The 19,130-nt window shown below is 36.1% G+C and overlaps 1 protein-coding gene across 1 annotated transcript in view; it reads right to left on the bottom strand.

Moving 5' to 3' along the window:
• The window catches only part of nfkb1 (nuclear factor of kappa light polypeptide gene enhancer in B-cells 1), a 40,733-nt gene that overhangs the window by 14,321 nt on the left and 7,282 nt on the right, over nucleotides 1–19,130 (bottom strand). The window contains exons 5-9 of the mRNA XM_030145906.1: nucleotides 17,672–17,770; nucleotides 3,298–3,449; nucleotides 3,047–3,210; nucleotides 1,602–1,760; nucleotides 392–496 (exon numbers count right to left, since the gene is read on the bottom strand). Coding sequence (XP_030001766.1) covers nucleotides 392–496; nucleotides 1,602–1,760; nucleotides 3,047–3,210; nucleotides 3,298–3,449; nucleotides 17,672–17,770 — 679 coding nt within the window. The remainder of the gene's footprint in view (nucleotides 1–391; nucleotides 497–1,601; nucleotides 1,761–3,046; nucleotides 3,211–3,297; nucleotides 3,450–17,671; nucleotides 17,771–19,130) is intronic.

The raw sequence follows: 19,130 nt of genomic DNA, 5'->3' as shown, positions 1-19,130 counted from the left end.
AACGACCACTTTGGTTTATAGAAGCAGTTTTTAACCTGAAGTTTTTGTTTTTTTCCGCTGTTCACTTCATATATATCATATTAGATCTAAATACAGAAACTGACAAATGCATATGTGTGGGCATTAGAACTTTCCTAAACCAGCAAACAACATTGGAACAGGACTTTTGTACAAAAGTGTGTTATAATACAAGTTAGGGTCAGTTAGAGTCTTAAAGACCTACATTATTTTTTTACACATCACTCAGAGGGTCAGGATTCTGTGTATATTTTTAATCATTTTTTAAATAATTTTTTAACAGTAGAATAAGATCCAACAGGTTAAGAGTCTTCCTTCAGGAGATGATAATATTAAACTGTATACAGTCTGGTTCCTTTCCTCCTTATCTCACCTTTCTGGACTTTGTCACAGAGTAGATAAACCTCCTCTCCTCCGGTCACACAGCCAGCAGTGCGATCCATCCGGACGATCTTCAGGTTGGAGGCATTTGGAGCCTCTGAAAAAAAGAAGAAAGAAAGAAAAAAAAAAAAAAAAAAAAAAGTTAAAGAGCAAACAGGAAAAGTCATGTCACATCAGATAAATGGACAGCCTATCTGCAGCCTGTGAATCTCTTTCTGCTGATAGAGAAGTCCTTGATGAACTTGAGTCCGCTGAAAGGGAGCTTCAGCGCACAGAAATCCAACAAGCTGGAAGAAGGAAATGAAACCGAAAAGGCCTGAAACAGCAATAAAGCTGAGGCTGTAAACAGAGCTCCAAACCTTGTTCATCAACAGAACACTGAGCAAATGTTTCCTGAAAACACTGCTGACAGGCTGACAACAGGAAGGAAAAGGAAAAGTTTTATAGAGGGCTCCAACTTATTCTCTTCAATACTGGTTGGTGTTTTGCCTATAAAATGTAAGAAAACAGCAAAAGGTGCCCGTTTTAATTCATATCAATGAGTGTAAATCAATGGAAGACCAAAGATATAGTTACATATTTAATACAACAAAAGGAAGCATATAGTCTTCAAGTGTAACATGCAGTTAATGTCAGAATTTTGGGATTTCTGCAGGAAAAATGACAGATTAACTGGTTTTATCCACCATTACATTTATCGATCTATATTCATATCTGTACCGTACATCTAGGCTTGATTACAGCGCCGTTTTATGTAGTAATGTTCATATTTTCACCTTCACTTTAGATACCAAACTACATTTCTTTGGTCTAAGCACAGTAGATTTGCACTCATAAAAAAAACAAACATTTATCTAATCTAATATTAATTTCTTTCAAGTTATTTATGATTTATTAAATAACAAAAAAAGCTGCAGAATCTGCCTGAGGATCTTGCAGATTTTCAGTTTTTCTTCAGTCTCACTATCATTCAGTGATAAAGTACTATCTCACTGTTAATAATGTAAGTTTAATTACTGTAAATGTCAGCAAAGAAAGAGTTAAACGAGTTCTAAGACATGCAAGTAGAGAGATGAAGAAACACACAGAGATTCAGATGCAGCTTCATTCTTTTCGGACCTAAACTTCCTTCTTCTGTTAAAGTATTGGTTTTTGTGTCGTTTGTGACGATGTGTTGTGAACATCTGAGTGTCTGGACTCACTGCTGTCGTAGATCGGCTCCGATACGACAGGTTCGAGTCTTCGGGAGAATCCGCCATCGCTGTCGGGGAGGAAAGCTGTGAACATGAGGCGAACCACGCTGAGGTCCATCTCTTTGGCCTGAAGAGCTGCTGTGGTGCTGATCACATTCCGCTGGTGGTCTGCACAGAACACAGATCCAGTATAAGACTACTACAGACCACATGGGTCTACTTTTATCGGTTATATCTAGTTAGTTACTTCAGTTTTATTTCGAGCACATAAAATCATCAGATAACAAAGAAACTTAAAAGGTCAAACATAATTTTTCGGTGCTTGAAAAAGAGTGGGAAGAAGTATAACTGAAAGATTCCCCTCCCCTTTTTACAAACTAATAATTACATTATTTCTGCTTCTTTTGCTTTGTTATTACACTTTTTACTTCTTCTATATATTTTTACAATGACACAAAGCATCAACTACTCTCATAATGTCTTGTGCGTATAGTCTGACAGAATATACATTATTATACAAATTATGCACAACCTGCCATTTAAAACACTAAACCTGACATAAAATGTATGAATATTTGATAGCTGTGATACAGGCTGAAACTAGATGAAGACGTGAAACCATGAAAATGAGAAAATATCAATATATCATTTATTTTTGCAGTTTTAGGAAGTGGTGAGTGGTAGTTTATTTTTGAAGAGCCATGAAAAGAATTAAAAAATGATTAAAATCAATGTTGTTGCTGACCATTCAACCTTCCTAGACGAATAATTAAAATGTTCCCTTTAGGATAAGGTCATTTTGTGGCCACGTTTACATTTTTTCAAGTGACAAAGAAATGTTAAATACCCCGTTTTTATCTCAACAAATAATTCTTTCATATTTAATGTAGTTTTCATTTATGATGAGTATAAATATATAAATGCATTATTGTATTTCCACCTCAATTTAATCAAACTGGCTGAAGCCACACTATTTAAACAAACAAATAATTTGTGGTATTAAAAAATATAATGAATACCTGGAATAAATTTTAGATAAACAAAACAGGATACTATATTTATAAAAAAAAAAAAAAAAAAAAAAAAAAACTGAACTACACCTGAACTAATGTAGAAAAAGAACACAGATCCTTTATGACCTGTGTTGTGCATTAGGAGGAGTTCAACAAAGTTGGAAAAGTCTTTTGGATGGTAGATTAGTAAGACTACACTATAGTACTGTTCTAATTCTACTAACTGGAAACACTCATATAAAGTGGATGAGAGACGTGACAGACAGGTGTAGAAAAGACCAAATTTCCATTAAATGAAAGGGAAGATGAAATTTACAAGACATGGTTGAATGGTTTATATGGTTTATAAAATATGTAAAAAAGTCAGAAACTGGACCATAATATGACAATTTAACTTATTTACTATTCATTCACAAACAAGTAAAAGACTGTGGGACTGACCGGTCAGTTCTCGGGGGACTCGGACCTCCCCCTGCAGGGAGTCGATCTCGTGGTGGATGGCGACTCCGCAGTTGTATCCCATTCTGAAGGCCTCGATCATCCGCTCCTCCAGAGTCTTGGCCACATTCTTCTTCGTCACATGGAGGATCCCCAGGTTTGGAAAACTGAAATGCAGAGAGGGAGCGTCACATCCGGCAGCTGTACTGGTCCTACTGGTCTGATGGGGGTGCGTGTGTGTGAGCGGTGCAGACCTGATGGTGGAGTCTTTGGGCTGCAGGTCAGCGATGCAGATCCCTTTGTCGCACTGTTTTCCCACCAGACTGTGAGCGTGAAGCTGAGGGAGGGAGGTGAGCGCCGTCACCAGCTGGACCACCACCCGGGCCGGACCCTGGTAGTTACAGACCTGAAACAAGCACAGGACCACAGAGTCAGAGGACGAGATGTTTCTACTGCTGTGGATGGATGTGGAGCCAAAACTTCAAATGGATCCTTTGGCTTGACGTGGAAGTTATAATTAATAACTTATTTTTAGTGTATGCATCTACATTTTATTTCTTACTGTAAAAGTCAAAGTCAGCTTTATTGTCACTTTTTGCCATATGTACATCATATACAGAAAACTGAAATGCCAAGACTCCACACTGAAAAATGAACATAGTACAAAAATACTTATAAACAACAATAATATAAAAAACAGAATAAATAATACTATAAACTAACTATAAAAGCCTGTTCACATCTACAACACACTACAAACACATTCACACACTGAAAGAAAAAAAATCTGTTATCAGTTTTATTTCACTGATTGAGAATAATATTGATTATTTCAATACAATGGGACCTTTCACCGGGTTGAATACATTAGGCAGCAAGCAAACATTTAGTCCTAGAAGCTGATGTACTGGAAGCAACAAAAAGATCAACGTAAGGAACGAAGAGAGTGACTTTGACCAGGTCCATATTGTAACGGTTATGACTGGGTCAGAACATCTCCACAACTGTCAGTCTTGTTGGGTGTTCCTGGTCTGCAGTGGCTAGTACCGACCAAAAATGGACTAAGGAAGGACATCCCAATCTCAAGACAATTGATCATCTGTGGGTATTGGACAAATAAAAAAAAAGATCCATGTAGGTCCACCGCTCTACTTCCAGGACGTCAGGGATCTGCTACCAACGTCTTGGTCCAAATACCACACACACCTGCAGTGGTCTGGTGGAGTCTAGGCTTTGGATCAGAGCTGTTTTAGTGGAAAAAAAAGAACCTACACAATATAATATTGATATAAAATGTTGTGCTTTAGATACTTTTGGTAGGTACTATCCAGTTTACCTCAGGAATGAACCACAAGATCCAGAGAAGCGCTGACCCAGTGATTTGGACATCACATTTTTGTCCATTTTTGCTGTTTCTAACATCCACTTTGAGGTCTACACCGCAAAAATCAAAATCTTACCCATCGTTTTTTACTCATTTCTAGTTCAAATATCTCATCACACTTAAAATAAGACATAATCACCTTAAGAGTAACTTTTCAGTGAGATATAAGAACTTATTTTTAGACAATAGGTCTTGAAAATCTTATTTCAAGAAATCTTACCAAGATAATTTTCACCTGTTCCATTGGCAGATTTTTTTGCTTGAATTACGCAAAAAATCTTGAATTAAGCAAATAAAGATTTCTTGAAATAAGATTTTTAAGATATTTTGACTAGAAATGAGAAAAATACACATGGTAAGATTTTGATTTTTGTAGTGTACATGTTCTCTTGCTGCTTAATACAGTATATCTCATCCATTGACAGGTCCCACTGGAATGAGATAATCAACACTGAAACCACTTTGCCCTTCAGTGTCAGAATGTTATGGCTGATCAGTGTACACAACTAATCCTAAAATAAACGCACCAGCTCGTATTTTTCAATGATTGTACACCAATGAAAACATCAATGCTATATTCCATTTCTGACCTTTAGGACCTTCAGCTAACAGTTATAAAATGTAAAATTAAATTACATGTAACATAACAATCATCACAACAGCATGTAGTAATCGGTAACAGAATATGGTGTTTACATGGAACACAAATAAATCTGGTTCTTCATACTCTGAGTATGAACACAACGGAATAACTATCAGTAGGATTATAGTGGAAACGTCCACATAGTCAGTTTAATGTGTTTCTAACCTCACCCACTAAATACAAATTAACTTATACTTAGTGTGAAAAGGGAAGCGTTAATAATTTACAAATGAATGTGACTGTTGCTGCACCAACACATTATTTAGTTAAATCATGCGACTGTTAAAGTGTCAACGTCTGTGCAGCGGTTTGCAGAAAGTGCATGTAAAATACAGAAAACGTGCAAGTTCTGTGACTGAATTCTGGTGTGGAAAGAGATAACTCGAGGCTGAAACACGTGATCAAAGGCTTCAGATGAGATCTTGGAGGTTGATTGGACTGGTTGTGGTTTCTGAGCTCCACAGATGAGTCAGACAAAGGAGAGGAAGCCCAATACGCGGCATTCTGGACTTTTTGTTGTTCGCGTACACTTTAACACTTTCTCCCGACACTGATGACTCACAAACACCAGACTCTGGAACCCCTCGTGGTCCCAACACACGGCTCGGTCACGTCACAATCTTTTACTGACAGTTCAGGGTTCTATATTAGTTTTCCTTAATACGTCTATATGTTGTATATGGTCAATATCCACAAAAATATAAGGGTGCTTCTATGAAACTGGTCCTAAAAACAGGACAGAGGGGCTAAAAATTCAAACCAGATGTAGACTAATGTTATGAAGCAAGTTTGGAAGCACTTTAGGTCTATTTTAAAAATAAACACTTACATAAAAGAGAAACTATTTTTCAGATAAAACACATTTGTATATTGTTTTACATTATTTTTAATACAAAAATCTGCATGTAACATGGCCAAAAGGACACGAAAATTACGTGGTACTATTTTTTGGAATATCTATTTTCCCACAGGTACGTTTTGGGAATTGAACCAGTTATGCAAGGTGGAGTGTTTCACATAAATGACCGCTGTTGCAAAATCACTCGCGATTTATATGCGTTTAAATGGGCAGGTTCTGCGTGTAATGCCAGTGGACACTATGGGTTACATACAAAACCTGGAATGAGACTGAGATTCATGAAAAACCCACATGTCTGGAATAGAAAAACCACTAGGACCATCAAATTTAACACAGTGTCTTTATTTATAGCACTATACAAGACCATTTACAGCCATGGTTTCAGGACAAAATGCACTGACACGTAGGTAGCTTTTCATGTCCCAATTTGGGTCCTATTTTTGGCCCCAATATTTTATCAAAAATTCATTAATAATGGGATGGCTCCGAGCAAGAGTATAATTCTTCTGCATTTATCTGAGGTCATCATTAGGTACATCCTGGGGGGAAGCACCCATAAGTAACTTACAATAAAACAAAGCTCCAATTAATGTTGCCAGAAAAGGAACTTTAGGGAAATGCTCACGTTTATGTATAATTTTAGCATTTTTCACATCAACTGGAAAACAAAAACATAACCTGTTTAATTCAATCTTGAGACATGACCTTAGTTTTTAGGTTGGAAATGAAAACGCAGATGACAGATGAACCAAAAGGTCACATCCAATAAATCATAGGTGTAAAATTAAATTTAGTTAATCATGTTAATAACTCCAAACTTTTCTTTATATTTTAGAGTGAAAAAAGTAAAATTACATTATGGAAAATCTTTATGTCTACAATATATCCTTTAAAAATATGTGAACATGAACATCCTTGAACCACCTGAAATAGCTTTAAAAAAAGTGCAATTTTAACAATATTATGCTTCAGCTTAATAATTGACACATGTATGTGTATTACAATTTACAGATCACAGTGGCTCTACAAAAGGCACAAAACATTTAGTAAAAAGCAAAATACTGTTAAAATTACACTTTAGTTTCTTAAGACATTTCAGGTTGTTCATATTTATTCAGGTTACTCATATTTTTTGATGGTAGTTTGAACATTTTCAAGTAATTTTTTTGTTTTGTGCTAAAACAAAGAAAAAAAAATTGGAGTGGTCATTATTTACGTTCTTATGATAGTATTTTACTGGTCTGACCCACTTAAGATTGAATTGGTTTGGATATGGAACCTGAATTTAAATGATTTTGACATCTATGATTGTTAATATATTCAGTGTCATTTTTGCATTTCACAAGTTCACCCAACAGGCTGGATCGGGCCCTTTAGCGGGCTGGTTTTGGCCCATGAGCTGTACGCTTAATACCCCTGCAATGAAGTAATAAACACAAATGACCATTTATCAGGGTTTTAAAACCGATCACATCCACGGATTTGCATAAAAACTATGAAGCATCAAATATTACACAAGTAAAAGGCAGTTAAGTCTATCAGGGTTAAAACACAGCTGTTTTCCTGTGCACAAAGTTTGATGTTTGTTGGTGTATTTGTCCATTTTCAGTCTGTTTATATTGTCCTAAAACTAATATTCCACTAACTAAAAACACACAAAAACTTCTCCTGTCCTGAGCTGCAAAACATCTAACTCCTACAAACTCAAAACTTACAATCTTCCTAAAAGGTCGAGCTAAAACTGAACATTTTCAGCATCATTAGGTTCGATTACAGACTCATATTCTCATTTTCATGTCATCATGTAACTGTGCTGCTACTGTTTTAGATGAAGGAAATCAGATCGTAAAAATTACAGTTCCTCTTTCTACTGTGTGTGTGTGTGTGTGTGTGTGTGTGTGTGTGTGTGTGTGTGTGTGTGTGTGTGTTGTTGCTGCAGGTATTCGCCTGCAACCGCTGCAGTAAATAAACACAAAGCCCACTTCCTCTTCCTGGTCTTCTCAGCCAATCAGACGGACCGAACACATGAACCCAGTTCCTAGAAACCTGCTGCGTGCTGGTTTTTAATGGTTTCCTGTACAGTTTTTAAAGTCAAAGATCAGAAACTAACCATGAAGGGATAACATGCAGGTATAGAGTGGTTTTTGTAAAAGTTTTACATTTATAGGAATCATTTTTATTGGGTTGCACATGTGTATTTTTTTTGTCAATTTTCTTGATTATTTTGAGCATTTTGTCAAGTTTCTTCATTGTTTTGTTCATTTTTATTCGCTTTCTTGATTATTTTGTTCATTATCTTCATTATTAAGAACCTTTTTGTCACTACACTGAATTTGTCCATTTTCTTGAACATTTAGTTAATTTTTGTTGATTTTCTAGAATAATTTTTGCTCATGTTCCTTAATTCTATTCATGTACATACTGTCTTCCATATTAATCTCCTGTTGTATATTTGAACCGACATTAAAATGCTGTGATATTCGAAGAAAAGAAGTGTTTTTGTAGTTCATCGTGAATTTTTCAGAGTTTGGGTTGGATGGAACCACATTTACCTTTTTGTTTTGGGCCAAAAAATGTTTAGGAAGTGGTGATGCAGTGGGATTATTCCTGTACGAGTCTATATTTTCCTCATTTTAGAAAATAATGCCACATACTTGACACACTTAAGTTGGAAAACATGAATTGTTTCTGTATATTTAATTGTACGAACAAATACACATTGAAGTCCCTGAAGTCTTGACAACTGACAGAGAAAAAAATAAAGGTTGTTTCTAAACATGACATTGGTCCATCAGATCGTATCAGGGTGAGTTTAATGTGGATAACCATTAGGCCCTTTTCCACTGCAGGAACTTGGAGGATTACCCTGAACTTTGAGAAAAACCCTGGTGCATTTCCATCTAAATTACCTGGGTTAAAATCTTTCCCTCGCCCACAAACTTTGCCCGAAGAAGTTCCTGGTAGGGAGGTAGCACTTTTCAGATTACCTGGAATTCTTGAGAGGCGGGGCTGCGTGCTGGAGAACGCTGATTGGTGGACTACACTCGCAGCGTTCCGCATTCCGTTCACCCGCCACTAAGCTGCAGCAAACTTTTTTGTTTTGTTTATTTCATTTCCACAAGCTTCGTATTTTGAGGATTTGGAAACCAAAAGAGAAGCTACGACAAGTGGACAGACGACAAGGTCCAGGCTCTTTTGGGTGTATTTGCGGAGGAGGAGATTCACAGGGACTTTGAATCGCTGACATGAAATGATTGAGTTTATGTAAAATTAGCCAACAAGCTGCTGGAGCTTAATCTAAGACACACCTAAAGCAATATGAGAAAAGCTGAAGAAACTAATCCACTCCCCCATACGTCATCAGCCTGATTTGAGTAAATTACCCCGAACTTTGGGTGTGATGGCAACGCAAAGCACACAGATTACCAGGAACTTTTTGACCCAGGTAGAAAAGTTGTTGGCAATAAAAGTTCCTGGTATTTTGATGGAAAAGGGGCTATTATCTTTCTTTTCTTTCTCTGTTCTATTTTAATTTCTGCTTTTATCTGTACGGTGACCCTGAGTGTCATGAAAGGTGCCCATAAATTTAAAAAAATGTATTATCTGCCAATACAGCCGTTATACAAAAAGAAAGGAAAGTCATTAGAAAGTAATAGAATTAATGTCCAATAGAACATGAAGGCATCATTTACTTTCTGTTCTTACTATATTAATACCTGGGCTTATTGGAGGAAAAAAAGAAACGATGGCTTCCCATTATTTAACTAGAATGTTAACCCAAAATTTCATAGTGAACTGATTTTTTACACTTAACATGAAGACAAACTATCAGCAGCATGTAATTATTTATTTATTTACATTTCTGGGATGTAAATATAGGTGTGTATGTATGTGTACAGTCGTGGTAAAAATTATTAGACCATTAAAAGTAATCAAAAACAATGGTAATGCAATCAAGTACTAACTCCTGTGTGTATCATGTGACTACAACAGACAGAAAAGAAAACATGGAATGTCTAAAAGCACTGTTTTTGTCAGTACAATGCCATAGATATTGATGGAAGAACTGAAGTGATTTTTGTTATCAAGAAAACATGAAATTAAACTACTATGAGCTATTTTTGTTGTTTTCATTATATTTGTCCAAACAAATTTACCTTTAGTTGTACCAGGCATTAAAATGAACAAGAAATTGAAGAAAACAAGGGTGGTCTAATAATTTTTTCCGCGACTGTATGTGAAGACAAGTGAGGTTAACCATTCTGATTTTTAATATATTAAACTGATAAGAAGCTCAAGGTTAGACTGTTGTATGGAGAAGGGGAGGGATTAAATAAATTTTACTTCCTCCTACTCCCTTTCAAATGTGCGAATGAAGTCATACTTTGCTTTCATGTATAGGTATACATTTTTTCATGTTTTCTTGCAATCTTTTTTATTTCTAAGGACTAAGTAGGAGTACTTTTGTTTGTTGCATATTCAAAATAAACTAAACAACATAAAAAAAAAAAAAAAAAACTTTTCTGATGTGTCATTTAAACCAAGGGGTTAGCGATGTCAGTCTTTTTAGGCCACATTAGGTACTAACACAGATCTCATGCCTTTGAAACTCAACACCTTTCCTGTTTGTGACGCAGCTCCACTTCCTTGTAATTAAACGGGGTGTCGTGGGGAGGAAATTCCCAACAGACATGAAACGCCGTGTATGACAGGTTGAGGCCAGCAGAAAACTCTTCAGAAGCTTCACAGTGTTTTCTGCAGCAGCTTCTACACGACAGCTAACACCCCAAACTATTACTCATGACAGAAATGTGGAGTTAATTGAGAAAAAAAAAAGTGCAAATGTTCTGTGTTGCAATTATGAAGTTTGGAAACTAATATTTGAGATTAAAAAAAGGACACCTGGTTCTACATCAGCAGCAAAATGAGAGGACACAGGTCATATGGTCAACAGAAAAATCATCATTTTGCTTTAATACAAAAAATTTAATACCACTCATCAGCATGTTCCCTCAGTATGGGGAGAGTTCAGCTGCTGTGATGTGGTTTTTGTTGTCGTTATTTCAGTATTACTGCAAATATAATACAGCTGATGATGACAACACACAATAGATGACCTCCACATCCACAAAGATGACCTCCACAGCTAGTAAAAACATTATCTATTTGGAGTAATTTAAAGTTAAAAGTCCTCAGTAGAGAAGGTGCATTAAAGATATGAAACAGTTCACTTCCTGTCTCCTATGAGGGTGTTGTCAGAAGGAAGGAGAACATTATATGGATAGATGAACAGGGATTAATAAGGTCTAAATGAAACAACAATACAGTAATATCATTTGTTTAACACGTAACTTTTATCATTAACCTTATTTTCTACCATATTTCATTTCAAGATCTTGCAAAAGCCACATTTTTCAGGATCTATGTGTTGTAAAAAGAAAGTAATTTTAGTGTCAGAATGTGAGGACAAGTGGCTTGAGGAAAAAAAATGTGTCTAGTATTTATTTGGGTGACTTAGAGGAAAAAGAAATTGCCAAATTCTGTAAACCACTTTCACTTCTTCTATAGGAATGAATGGGACAGGATCTGCCTCTTTCCAACTAAAGGGGCGGGGTCAAGGAGGAATCATGTGATAGTGAAACAGGAAGCTACTCTATGGTAAAGTGTGTTGTTCATGAGCATCTTTACTCTGCAAAACACTTGAAAAAAAAAATCTAGTCTTTCTTTAGCTTAGGCGCTTGTTACAAAGTTATATGCCAAAGTCTTATTGCAACAAGGAAAACTTATGAAGACACATGGAGTTTGTTCTTTCTTTTCTTCTTTCACAATGAGTCTAAAAATACAATACTGTGCAAAAGACTTAATCCACCTTTATATTTGTTTTTTAACATGAGCATACATGTTGATTTCTTGTTCCTTTTTTCCAGATACAAGAAAACACAGGAAATATGTGTACAGCCTTAAAAGACACAATAAAACTGAACTAATTGTGTTGTAAAGGTTAAAGTCAGTATTTAGTGTGACGTCTGACCCCATGACAAGAAGCAGGAAAAAAAAAAAACAGAAACAAGAAACACACACAAGGATGTACAGGACTGTGAAAAAAAATCTTATTCTACCTTTTGCAGGTTTGAAATGATCATACATATTGTTAGCCTCATAGCATGATTAATAAATAATAATAATAATAATAATAATAATGATAATAAAGTTCCGCAGATATCACAATTTGGCCAAAAATATTACTTTACCTATTATGCTATGAGGCTAACGATATGCATTTCTCATTGTCTTTCATTCAGATACAAAAAAAAATACTGAAAATCTGTCTAAATGCCTTAAGAGACACATTAAAACTGAAGTAAATGTGTTGTAAAGGTTAAAGTCAGTATTTAGCGTGACCTCCAACCCCATGACAAGAAGCAGCACAAAAAATAGAAACATCTGAAATGTGCTGAATTAAACTTGGTATGAAACTTCAGAAAATTAATGCCCTGAATCTCATAGTCTGAACAATAGTGCTAAAGAGATGTTAAGTGCAAAGGAAAGTCACACTAAATACAACCACTTTGGTTTGTAGAAGTTGTTTTTTCCCCTGAAACTGTAGTTTTTCCTGCCGTTCATACTTCATATGTATCAGATCTGACCTAAATGCCTGTGTGTGGACATTAGAAATTTAATAACCCAACAAACTGAATGTTAGTTCTGTGTGTGTTTGTGTGTTCACAATGTGCAACCACAATGTTGATATGCAAATAATATTTAATTTTAATTCTATATTTATATACTAATACCAAATTTCTTACTTATTCTCTTAGATTTTCCTTTTTCACTCATTTGTGGTTTTTCTCTGCACTTGTTTCTTGTTTGCTGCTGCTGCTGTTAACTGTAAAGTTTCCCCACAGTGGGACAAATTAAGTCATATCTTATCTTCAAAGTTGGTTGAGTAATCAATGATGTTATCAGTTTGAATGGCTCCTTTCTCCTCTGTGATTGGTTGGAATCATTAAACATAAGAGGTATTGTGTGTTTTTTACTCATGCTTCCTCTTTGTTCATGGATATAAAGACAAAGTATTGTGAGACTGAAGAAAACTGATTCTCTGGTAGATTCGGGCTTTTTAATGATTTCTCATCAGATTTATATGATGGTTGACGTTTCCACAAAGTGTACAGTGTATTTATTTTTCTCTAAGTTCAGATCTGAATAGTTTAAAAAGAAGAAGTCATGATTTCAGATTAGCATCAAACTGATAGTTATGAAAATCTGTCTTCTTTGTGTTTCATGCCTGAATTTTCCAAATATTTTTTTGTCACTTTTATTGGATATTTTGACCTTAAAAAATACAGTGCTCATATGTAAATAGTCTTTTAATGTTAACTTTATTCTTATGTAATATGTTCTTAAATATTTGTTTGTTTGTTTCTTTAATAGAATCCCCATTAGTTCCCACTGTGGTGGTTGCTAGTCTTCCTGAGGTCCAGAATGAAGACTAAAATTCAAATACACTACACATCTACAATGTAAAAAACATATAACGACAGATTGGATTTCATACAGAAATTTTACATAAGGAATATAAAAGGGGTTGTCCAATTCATTTGACTGTTCATCTACCAAACATTAAGTTAGGTTAAAATGAGATTTCACAGCTTTTTTAAAAATGCATGAAGCTGATAAGTCCTTCAGTTTTTCAGGCAATTCATTCCAAAGTTGAGTGGATCAAAAAAAAAAAAAAAAAAAAAAAAAAAAAAAAAAAAAGAGATATTTGTAAAAAAAACAACAAAAAAAACCCCAACTTGTACTGGGACAATTGATAACTAATTGGAGTTACAGGCAAGTATTGAAATAGTAGCAAATATCTCAGCTCTTAAACACCTAAATAAAGGTCTAACACTTTAATTTGGTACGGAAATGGAAACTCATTCCTTAGAAATAAGCCTGAAACTTCAGAGACAAACCCAACGCGTCATCAACCAGAAAAAAGTTTCTGGGGAACTTTTCATGCTCAATTTAAAGGGATTATTTTTGTTTCATTTCAGGGCTTTTGCTTTGGCCGGTTTTGTTGTCCTGTTGTGTGTTTGAGGTAAGGAGGTCCATCCACACACACAAAGAGCACACAATCATCATCGCAATCATCATCCCACAGGTCCGACCAGAACAACAGGAGGGGTTTTCCCACTCTGAGAGTTGAGGAAATGTCTGTGTGTTTTCCTGCTCAGGCTGCACTCTCAGAACAGATCCATTTAATACCCCGTTATAAATGTTAAAACTTTAAAGTGTGTGTAAAAAAGAAAAAAAAAAAAAGAAAAAAAAGGACAGTTTGTTCTATTTGATGTTGTTACCATGTCAAAAATCAATCATTTTGTGGCAGATTTACATTTCAATTAAGATTTTCATTGTATTTAAGTTTTTGTTTGTTTTTTTTGATGATTTTCTGTTTTATTCCTTTACCCAACAATAAAACCTCAAAAACATGAGGGAAAAAATGTCATTTCAAGTAGACAGCTGCTACAAACTGTTCTAGATGGGTCATCATTGAATTAATCAACTATATATTGATTTTCTTTTCTTATTTAAAGGGAGTCAGATCGTCAGACAGCGGCAGGAATCTGGGGATTTCCCAATCGCTCTGGTTTGGTCGGAACATGTGGGAGCTTCAGACTGAAAACTAAACATCAACAAAAAAAAAAAAACCTGACCTGAAATATAAGCTCCTAAATATCAGACCGACTCAGACAGACGCTGTAAAACTGATTTACCAAAAAAAAAAAAAATGTTATGACAAAGACGTATTTAAACAAACCGCAGTCTGTATTTCTACATAGCTTCATGCTACAGTGCATTAGGTGTGTGAAGGTTCACGCATTCATCCTGAACCATCAAAGTACATCACAGAACCAGAGTTACATCTGCTAACGTTATTTTTTCTTGTGTTGTTATACATAATCTCCACTGTTGCTGTGTTTGACACCAATTCCTGGAAAAACTGTCAATCCTCGCTTTCTTTAAAACAGTGATATTTACCTCCGCCAAGGAGGTTATGTTTTTGCCAGGGTTTGTTTGTTTGTTTGTTTGTCTGTCCGTTAGTGTGCAACATAACTCAAAAAGTTATGGACAGATTTGGATGAAATTTTCAGGGTTTGTTGGAAATGGGATAAGGAAGAAATGATTAAATTTTGGTGGTGATCGGGGGTGGGGGGGCCCACAGGGGGGGCGCAGACCAGAAAATTTCATCAAAATCTGTCCATAACTTTTTGAGTTATGTTGCACACTAACGGACAGACAAACAAACAAACAGACAGACAAACAAACCCTGGCAAAAACATAACCTCCTTGGCGTGGGGGGGCCCACGGGGGGGGCCACTGATCAGCCTTGGCGGAGGTCTGTGCTCTCTGAGTGCTTCTAGTTTGCTTTTTTAAATGGAATTATGCATTAAAAAAAACATTTCCCTGTGGTCTACATAAACTGTAAAGGCTCTGCTTGGGTCTGAATTCTTCATTTGCAGGTCCATCTTCAACCCTATTTCTGAATAACGACACCAGAAAGGTGGTTTTGAGCACTGGCCCTTTAAATGCACATGACCCCACCCCCTCCAGGTTGTTGCCTATGCTGCTCTGTCCTGTTCAGCCACTTGTGTTCATTAATACAACCAACAACTTAACATTTTAGGTAATCGGCTTCAAGTTTGGACATATTTTCAGTACGGACTACAACCGCTGCTGCTGACAAACGATTATGTCATACTCTGAGAAATGTTCGTCTGAAGTCTGGACCTTATACAGTATGTGGAAATGTTGGGACGTAACTAGTTATAAAACGTAACAAATTAAGTCACTGGAGCCTATCCCAGCCACTTATGGTTGAAGGCAGGGGACACCCTGGACATCAAAGGCCTGACATATAGAGACGAACACTCACTCTCACATTCACACCTATGGGCAATTTACATTAACCCATTAACCTATCAGTGCATGTCTGTGGATGGTGGGAGGAAGCCGGAGTACCCAGAGAGAACCCACACAGACACAGGGAGAACATGCAAACTCCACACAGAAAGGTCCCAGGACCTTCTTGCTGTGAGGCACAAGTGCTATCCACTGCACCACCGTGTCGCCCCCATTTTAACAAAAAACAAACAAACATCTGACAACATATCACAATTACACTTTTCTTTTTTCCTTCTATTCAGACATGGTATAGTTTTTAGATATTACCTGCTTGACAGATTTGACTGTGACTCCAGTCTTCTTCAGAAGTGTCATCCAACAAGCTGATAAATGGCATGTCAGCAGCTCGTTGGATGATGCTTCTAAGGAAGAATGGAGTCACAGTCGAAACTGTCAAGCAGGTAACATCTAAAAACTATACCTTGTCTGAACAAAAGAAAAAAAGAAAAGTTTTAATTACATTAACAGAAGACAAAATGAACATCATTAGCCTAACATATCACACCATTGTATGACAGACAAGTTTACATATCATAGGGTTAAATAAAACCACAACACTGAGCAGCAACATTCAGAGTGTGGTTATCTGCTCCACAAGATAGAGATAGACTTTATGAGGGAAATCCACATGTTTCTGATACGTAATCTATAATGGAATAAAAATAGAATATGGTACTGTTATATAAAAGGTGAAATGGAGACACTACATTCAATGAGACTACAGAATAAATAACAAATTGACCCTTCTGTCCCAGATGTGATCATTTTAAGCAACGTCAGTATTAGTCAGTATTAGGATATTAGTATTAGCAGTGCTTCAGTCATGTAATGTTGCTCACTGTATCCAGTGTTTGTTGTTGTTAATTTAGTTTTTATCATCATCGTCATCATCATTGTTACTTACATACACATATTATTTACGACTATTACAAGTGTCACATCATTATAATCTATATTATAAAAGCCAAGGGGCCTCTGTGTGTGTGTGTGTGTGTGTGTGTGTGTGTGTGTGTGTGTGTGTGTGTGTGTCTGGGGATTCACACAAAATCGGTACAGAGCTGACTAATGCAGTTTGCCATACTTATGCATTTTTGGTCAAGGAAGAGACTAGCAAAAACAGCAAGTTGACAGGACCAATATTTTGGGAGATATTAGTAATTGTGGAATACAATAGCCTTACAATCACGTTCCTATGGCCAGAACACTTTGGCGGTGACTGCTGGACAAATGTGGTACAGCATCAACAAATACACAACAGCATAAAAACTACCACATCTAGAACCTGTGGATCACGACAGGTCAATGCGATAGTTCTTATTATAAATTCCAAAAAGGTCCAAAGGAGGTGCAGAGGTCTACTTTTTGGTCCCAGGGCATAAATCACATTATGCCGACACAGGTGAGGGAATTATTTCTAAACGATGCTAACATCACATCGCATATTGGGAACGTTAAATACATTCACAAAGGCAACACAAAAACGTAGAGTGGTCTGAATAAAATCACTGGACAAGCACCTTTCTCTTATTTAGGAATGATTCAATGCTTCTCACATGTTTATAATGTCATAACCCACTTTCACACAGGAAATGACAGAAAAACCTACTCATAGGTTTTCCCGTGATTTTCCGTTGGTCCAGATTCACCTTCACCTGTGTGATAATCAGGTGGGTCACCACACCCTCCAGCAGCAGCACATTTACATTTCTTTCCATCTACTGTTTCCCGTTGTGATGAAAGCTGACGGTAGCAGTTTAATGCTGACAGTAGAAGACACACAGGAAGTGTTACCTTAACGGTGGGGTAGGTCTTTCTGTTCTTCTCACTTGAAGCGCCCGGTAGACCGCCGTGAGACGGACCTTCACAGCCGTATCGGAACCTGAAACCACGCTGAAAAACAACATACAGTCAATGAGCAACTTCAGAAATAAAATGAACACAAATATAACCCAACAAAACAGCAGAACATATGAAACTAAAGACATAACACAGAAAAATACACAAAAACATTACATAAGACTCAAAGTTCAGCTGATCAATACATGTTTTAAATGAGCAGCAGGGATTTACACCTGCATTATTTGATTAAAAACAGAAAGAACAAAAACCTACCCTATATATGACTGTTGAACATACTGGTCCAAATCACAGAACTTAAAAGCCATTATCTGAGAGTACTTTTACATCCAACTTATTTAGTTTAGACTTTTCTGTCGGATTTCAACTAAATTCACTGACATGAAACCTCAGAACCACAGAGCAGAAGAACCAGTCTTTGGTTTAGCCAAAACAGATGGTCTCGGTCTGGATTAAACCAGCCATGCTTTGGTTGACTAACACTGAAAACCCTTTGTGGATGAATTTCGGAGCAGTTACACAACCACTGTCAATAACTGACTCACAATAAAGTAAACAACAACAAAAAAAACATAAGATGCAAGAAGGTAAACTGAGAACCACATGCTGAGGTCAGGTACTACTCATCTATGAACAATTAATGTAACTAGAGAGAGAAACAGCACACAAAGATGATGATGACAGCGTGTATGTACGTCATGAACAACATGTTGAGTCCAAATTAAAACAGGAAAACTAAAACTGGACCAAATGTACAACATGGAAGAAAAATGAGAGAAAAAATAGATTTGGATGTAAAGCCCACAAAGGACAAAAAAATATTCCTTTAAACCGTAAATACATAAATAATGACTTGACATTTAATGTGATTGATTGATTGATTGACTGATCAACTAATATGCATATTTTTGGCCATATTACACAGATCTAAGTCAGACCAAACCAGAAAAATAAAATAAAAAACAGCAAACACCGAAGACACAAACTATGGATCCAGTTCTCTGTGTGCTCTTGGACAAATATTGTACTTTATAGTATTCACAGTGACTCTTCAAACATTTCATCTCTGCTGACAGTACTTATGCCTGTGTATTTACAGTAGTTGTGTGTCTTTTTATACTATGTATCCAACTTTTGTCTGATTTTAATGTAAAGCACTTTGTGAAAAAAAAAACTTTTACTTAAAACATACGAGTCCATTTAGAAGATTATTTCAATTCATTATTTTACTCTAATTGTGTTTAAAGGCTATTGATTCCTTCTCTTACAAACCTTCCAGTTGTTTAATGATTCAAATATCCGTTTCACTCACCTTTTCTGTTTTGTCCTATGTGCGTTCATGCTCACTTTATTTTCTAGTCTTTCTACCCCTACTCTGAATTATTTCTTTGGT

Source organism: Sphaeramia orbicularis, chromosome 10 (genome assembly GCF_902148855.1).
Source record: "Sphaeramia orbicularis chromosome 10, fSphaOr1.1, whole genome shotgun sequence".
NCBI lineage: Eukaryota > Metazoa > Chordata > Actinopteri > Kurtiformes > Apogonidae > Sphaeramia > Sphaeramia orbicularis.
This window is presented reverse-complemented; position numbering and strand designations above follow the sequence as displayed.